The 7,356-nt window shown below is 33.5% G+C and overlaps 1 protein-coding gene across 1 annotated transcript; it reads right to left on the bottom strand.

Annotated features, from left to right (window-relative positions):
* Positions 1 to 6,501: 6,501 nt before the first annotated feature.
* LOC120076797 (flowering-promoting factor 1-like protein 2) lies at positions 6,502 to 7,130 on the bottom strand. Its single transcript, XM_039030712.1, has one exon. It carries the CDS (start codon positions 7,106 to 7,108, stop codon positions 6,773 to 6,775), a length of 336 nt encoding a protein of 111 aa, XP_038886640.1. The 5' UTR covers positions 7,109 to 7,130; the 3' UTR covers positions 6,502 to 6,772.
* Between the last annotated feature and the right edge of the window lie 226 nt (positions 7,131 to 7,356).

Raw genomic sequence — 7,356 nt, 5'->3', positions numbered from 1 at the left:
CTAATTCCAAGTAAAGTCACTTAATAGTTACCAAGTGTTGTTAACCATTTGTCTTCATTTGAAAGTCAATTTCTAATTGTCAACCAGATAAGTCTTCATCGTAACGGGAGAGTTATGAGATAACTAAACCTCTATAAAGACTTACTCGAAGTCTATATTGTTGGGGATGATGCCAAACTCTCGCTGGGTCCTGTAGTTTATAAATACTGTATTGAACAAACGTTTGTGATGTAATAATATATGATATTTTTCTTCACTATTGTCTATGAAACATGGGATGTTTTATTTGCTTTACCACAAACCAATAAACTAAGATCCTTGGTTGTCATTGTAACTTAAGCATGTATGTGGAGACATACAGGTGGATCATGCCTTAAGTGATAACCAAAATGGTCTGTAGTATATGAATATAGGAGGGAAACCTTATCCTGGGGACACTACGGATGTGGCCCGCTTTGTAGAATAGTTACGAGTGTTGTGACTTGCTTCAGATGGTCTGACCTTGATCATTCATGTGTAGACATACGAGCAGGGGCGTCCTATACAAAGGAGTTTATATAAGACCAGACCACGAAGTGTTATAGTCTCCTTATATAACATCGTTCATGACAGAGACTTCACTTCATTAGGATGACCATAGGTAATATGATCTTAATCTTGAGTGAATTGGGAACTCTTGCCTTTGAGGGCAGTCCTTTGATTTGCATGGTGCAAGTGACCAGATTGTCGACTCAAACCTACCACTTTGGGGATTTGTTTGATTTGGGAGTTAGGAACTCAACTACACAAAATGGAATTCACTCCTTCCCCGAAGAAGGGGTAAGTAGATGGATTGCTCCCTTAAGGGCTGATTTTGGGGCTTTGAACGATGTGGCGCCACACACCTTCTCATGGCCCAAGAGGTGTTCACACATAGTAGGACTATGTTTTATTGTTCATTAGAGGGATCAGTGGTACTTAAGGAGTTAGATGTAACTATAGGGGCAAAATGGTAAATTGGCCTAGCTGTACTTACGAGCATCTGTGAAGAGTTATCGTACTATTGATTGGTATATTTGATGGACACATAAATATATTTGTGGTGAGAAGAGTGCAGCTGTCGATCTTTAATGGAATGCTTGACAGTTAACGGATGGTGGATCTCGTGGCTAAAGAGTTTAGTTAGCTATTCACGTACCGTTGGAGCTTCAAGCCATAGGTCCATAAGGTCCCCTTGGTAGCTCAATGGATTCAAGTTGAGAATCAGTTTTTGGGTCAATTTGAAATGTTCAAATTGACAAGAAGGAGTTTGATTATATATGATATGATTAAACTGGTCGATTATATATGATATAGTTGACATGATATATGAGATACATTAATTAGAGGAAAATGATATAAATATGATTTATATCTAGTAGAGGAGAAAAGGACTATGGTTTATATGTTGCATATGATGTGATATTAACCTATGGGTTATAAATATAATATGATTATATTTATTTTTTAATTAAAAAATTATGAGATAATTGTTGGTGGTTTTTCCCTATTGTCGAATGAGATAGTGGGAGGTTGGAATCAGTTTTCTTAACTTAAGGATAAAATGAAAATAGTTTCATTTTGCAAAGAGATCAGATAATCGGTTCATGATTACTGTACTGCCCATCGTCTAGTAAACGGGAGCATACACAATAGCTCAAGTTGTCCTAAACGATTGTGTACATGCACAACTTTCCTAAACGGTCGTCTAGCTTTTATTAAGCGATCACGTGCGCAAGAGATTTTACCTATACAATTGTCTAAACGATCAGCCCCATTTTACTAAACAGTCGTGCATCTTTTGCTAAATGATCAAGTAACCTTCTATACAATAGACTCCAAATTTCTCCCGCTTGCTTGGTTGTGGTAAACAATCTAGTTTCCTTCTTCCCTCTACCAAATCCAACAGAGCCCACACCTCCTGGATTCTCACTCCAAGAATACCAAGGTTACTGAGTGGTTGTATCCTCCTTGTTGCCTGTTCGTGTAGAAGACGATTCGGTGGTGAGCGATAGCGAGATTTGGTGGACGATAGGCTTGGCAATCATAGCGACTGCATGAGTTGCCATTCCTGACGAGAGTGAGAGATCAAAGAAGAAAAGTTCTTCAAAAGGTATGTCTCTTGGTCCTTTTGTTATTTAAGTTTGAAAAGCATGCCGTAATTTGTCGTTAAATGCATAACTTGTATGTTTGTTAGTGAATGTGGTATTTCTGTCACAATGAATTTGGAACGATCTTGCTTCCGGTCATAGGTACTCTTTCATAAGAGTTCCTTCATATATCGTCGACAAGATGAAAAACTTATAAACCTCAAAGTAGTCGGAGAGCTATGAGATGACGCAACCTCTACTATGGCTTATTGGAAGTCAAAGTTGTCATAATGGATAACGAAAATTGAAGATAGTTGAAAAAAAGAAATTATGTCAAAGTCATAAAATTTGAGATAAAATAGTATACTTAATCTCAGTCAGTTTTTATAGATTATCATTGGTCTATATCCATGGACACATAAATGTATCTGTAGTGAGAAGAGTGCAACTATAGGTCTTTAGTGGAGTGTGCCCACAGTTAACAAATATTGATTTATGAGGTTAATGAGTTTAACCAATTAATCATGTATCTTTGGAGCTTCTGATATGTAGGTCCATGAGGTCCCTGCCTAGCTCGTAAAGGGAATTGAGGTAATTATGTCTTGAATAGAGTTTGAAATGTTTCAATTCACTTAGGAAAATAGTATAATGTACAATGATACATTATAATATAAAGTTTATATTTTAATTAAACTTTATAATGTAAATTTAATTTTGGATATGATTCAAAATTAATTTATGAGAGAATTAAATATTTGAAAGAGTTCAAATATTAAAATAATATGAATTGAATTCATATTAAAACTATAGGTAAAAATTAATGTGTATTAGATACACATTAAAACTATATATTATGAGAGAAATACGATTGAATATGATTTACATGTAGGTTAAATAAATATGTGATATTTAATTTGGTAATTAATTAATTGAAATATTAATTAATTATTAATTTGATTTGATTTGATTTAATTAAATTAAAACTATAGATCATGGGAGAGATGTTTTATTTAAATATGATTTAAAAGAAATCATTATTTAATTTAATTTAATTAATTATTAATTATTTTAAATTAATTGGTTTTTGATAAACTTCCACATAGGGAGTTATCCGAAACGTGGGATAACTCCCACACTTCCTCTCTTTCTCTCTCCATTAGTTGATATACCTGCAAAGCATAAAGTTTTACAGAAGGTGATTCTCTTTACAGAAGGGTTCTGTGAAAAAACAACTTTCTCCTTTCTTCCCAATTAAGAGATTGGATCCCAGAAACCAATACCAAAATTCTCAAAGAATAGGGAGGTTTCCTAATTTTTGGTGTTCGCGAAATCCAGGAATTGGCATTTTTCATTCGAGACATCAACGAAAGCAAGTGTTCTTTCTTTTCTCAATAGGATTGCATTTTTAATTATAATGCATGCTTAACCTAAAATTTGTGGCTACTATCTTGTAGTCCGATCTTATGCAAAATCATTGCATAGAATACCCCACTCACATGTCACCTACATGAACGCGTTGAATCATTGTGTTTGTATCAAATAGAAAGTGGGTCATATCCTTAGTGTCACTAGGATAAGGTACCCTGTCTTATCCCTATACTATGGACTCTTTAAGTTGTATCTTAAACATTGATCCCTATATATCTACACATACAGTTCAAGACTCATAAGATTGCCTAGGGTGTTAGTTTATTGGATTTAGGGTTATTAAGACAAACCGAATTCATCACAATCAATAGCACTTATTGAAATAATATTGATAACTCTTTGTTAATGATAGTCAATTATTTGGTTTGTTTTTATTGATTTTAATTACATAATTTTATTCTAGCTTGATCACCTAGATTAGTATACTAAAATTGAATCTAATATGGAATCAGTTTAGGTAAATTTTGGTTCTCATAAAAGTGATTTAGGAAAATAACCTAAAAATAGAGCCTTTATTTTGACCCTAGACACCGGGCAAAACCTTTAGAACCAAAAGATTATATTTTTAAATTATCTAAGTTCACATTATCCATAGAAATATAGCTTTAATGGCTTAATCTCCTAAAGAAACTTTTTAGAAGATTGAATAGGTATTGAATCCAGTTCACCAAATCATTGAATTTGAGCTAAGTTATAAGTTTTCATTTTATACTAAATTGATTTAAAAAAAAAAAAAATGAGCATGTTTGAATCCCTATTTTCTCGTAATTGTTTATTAAATTAATTTTCTACCAAAACCCCAAATCAAGTTTCTCTTGGTTACTTAAATTGCAATATTGAGGAAAATTTTGTTGTTTATAAGAATTTTTATTTGTCAATGGAGAAAATTGGAAGTACTAAATTTCAAGATGGTACCTAAACAAAAGAGACTAAAACCCAACCTAAGAAAATTTTCTTCACACATTGGAATAAGGCAATAAGGCACACCTTGTTTTTCTTGTGGGTTGGGGAGTCATTTGCACGTGCATATGGCCAACAAAAATTCCATGGTAAATCCTCAGTCCTCACACCAGATTTTGACACGTAGCGCCCTTGCATTTGGCTTGTCACGTGAAAACCTATTTCTATTTCGCTATTCCTTGGGGACCTCACATATGTCAGTATTATTCCCGATCAAAATCCTACTTCGTAGGGCCTATTATATATGATTGAAAGTTGATTCTATTTACACCGCCGTCTTTCTCTCTCGGTTTTCCCTTTTTTCTTATTGGATAATTTATTTGTCTTCATCTGTATACATCATCTATCATTCCCTAATGAAAATTAGTTTAATCGAAATAATATTTCATTCCTAAATAAATCGTAATAGATTTGAACCGTAGACATAATTGGTTTATTTTCTATTACATGTACTTATAATTATGAATCAGTCACATTTATTATTATCGCTATTACTCAATCCGACGGTAAAAGTAAAGGTAACAATAAATGTAACTAATTCATCATTTTCATACATTACAGTAATGATATATGTAATGGTAGTAGCAAAGATAGTGAGTCTCACGTAATTTTCAACTACAATCAGATTGAAGCACCATTCGTTCTTCAATCAGATTACGCATTTTGATTACAAATTTGAAGGCAAATCCCACAGTTTATTACGATTACGGAACACAGGAAAACAACAACAAATATAATCAACTAAGTTTCGCTTTTCAAATTACCATTGATTGATTATGTTTCATCTGGACTAAATGTGGCCTTAATTGTGTAGAGTAAAAATATCTTCTACACTTTTTTCTTTGTGATTAGGGTTTTGAGATATAAAGCATGATTCATTAATTTTGTAAATATATATAATTTTTAAATATGATGGTGAAAAGAAGTCCAAAAATTGGTGGATTAGGGCAACAATCCAAATCCTATAAGAGTTATTCAAGTGGTTATGTTTAACAAATTTGATATATCTGAAAATAATAAACGAACATGTCGATATTTTAAAGACACAAGTCATTTTTCTCCCAATATGTTCTTATAAATTTCCAATATCTCTGGGTTTGTAATTTGTTTCCCTTCTTGGGTGTTTGATGAACACATCATGAATTTCGAGATTGTCCTCCATCATTCTTGGAATATTAACTGTCCACATCCAAACAAAGTTGGAAGCCATTTCCCACGGATATGGTCTTTGCGGACAAGCATGAGACAGGTCACTTCAACACCCTCGTACTTCCCACAAAATTTCCTAATATTTCAGTACGATAAAAAAATATATCTCTATGTTACCCATTTATTGGAAAATTTGTAAGTGTTAATATAATTATATTTATCATAATTTATCCACTTAAATTTTTAGTTAATATATGACTTTATATGGTATTAGAGTAGGAGATTCTCAGTTCAAACTCTTTTTGTGTTTTTTTCCCCTCCAATTTAATATTAATTTTCAGGTCTTCAAAATGTTAATATTACTTTCCCTTCAATAGATGTGGTGTTGGAATTAGAAGTTGGCGTTAAATGTTACCACTGTAAAAAGAAATTGGTATATTTTCTTGCAAAGAACTAGCTGTTGACGAAATTGGTGAGTTTTGCTAAATGTGAGAATAAGATTTTGGAGAAATTAAGTTTAACAGTGGGTATTTTGATGGGAGTCTATTTTTAGTTCTTGAATTTCAAGAAGAGTTAGTTGATCTGAAGATGCCATTTATAATCAAGTATAGTGTTTTACTAATTGTGTAATTGTTGAATTATCTAAGATATTTAATTCAAGTTAAGTTTCACGTATAAGGAGAATTTTGTCCATTGCACGCTCGAAATCTATTGTCGTCACAACTCGTCGTAGGTACAGATAGGATAGTCTGAGATGGGAAGTGACATGCGATGCCTTAATTAGATAGAGAAACACCTGCACAAATCTTAGGGGTAGGTATCCTCATCTTTCTCAATCTTTACACAGTATTGCATGTTTAAAGCGAAGAAACATACCATTCTTTTATTGATATATATGATACAAACGCATTAATCCTATGAAATGTTATTATATAATATAGCACACATCACACAAAACTACACAAATATTTAAGATAAACGATGGAGGAAACCCTAACTAGCTAGTGGAACCAACCATTTTCTTACAAGATCCAAGGACGGTAGGAAGGAATATAGATGATAAAAATGGTCGACATAAAGACTTTGAATTAATGAGGCAGATAATATAAGACATGAAGCTATGAAACTCACATATCTCGGACGTGGAAGAGATTAGGATTTTTAATGACTATGTCATACATATGAACCGAGTTGAACTTGGCAAAGTCCCTAGGGAGAGAAATTAGGTCAATGGAAGAGCTTTTATGAAACTGGAAGAGTTCTGGATCACCTCCGTAATACCTTTCCCATCCTAACGATGTGAGGATATTTTCTAACGAAGGGTAGGATGTGACAGCCTGACCGGTTGGTAAGTGTATCAATACCTTCGATCGCCTCGAGTTCCCTAGCCTTCCGTCGGAATCGGCTTGCGGATTTTCGATGAGGCGAATAACACCATTCTTGAAAACCCAAACCCCAGACATGATTGTTATTGCGTTGAGTAGTTTAGATGTTTTGGTGAAGTTAAGGAGGAGGGGATGGGAAGGGGGTATATATATATAAGCAATTGAGAGAATAAAACAGAAGAAAAATAGTGTTGAGAGTGGGGTGTTTATTTAATTAAAAAGAGGGTATGATGATAGGAATGTCTGGCTTTTGGCATAGAATCTAGATATTGTGGGTCCTAATGGGATTTAAATATGAGGGTACAGGGATTCTCTTGAGGGTGCTA

Source organism: Benincasa hispida, chromosome 4 (assembly GCF_009727055.1).
Source record: "Benincasa hispida cultivar B227 chromosome 4, ASM972705v1, whole genome shotgun sequence".
Classification (NCBI taxonomy): domain Eukaryota; kingdom Viridiplantae; phylum Streptophyta; class Magnoliopsida; order Cucurbitales; family Cucurbitaceae; genus Benincasa; species Benincasa hispida.
The sequence above is the reverse complement of the archived record's forward strand: the minus strand, read 5'-3'. Positions and strand labels throughout refer to the sequence as shown.

What these genes read in the sequence shown, in the direction of transcription:
- LOC120076797 (XM_039030712.1), bottom strand. Translation starts at nt 7,108, where the DNA reads ATGTCTGGGGTTTGGGTTTTCAAGAATGGTGTTATTCGCCTCATCGAA.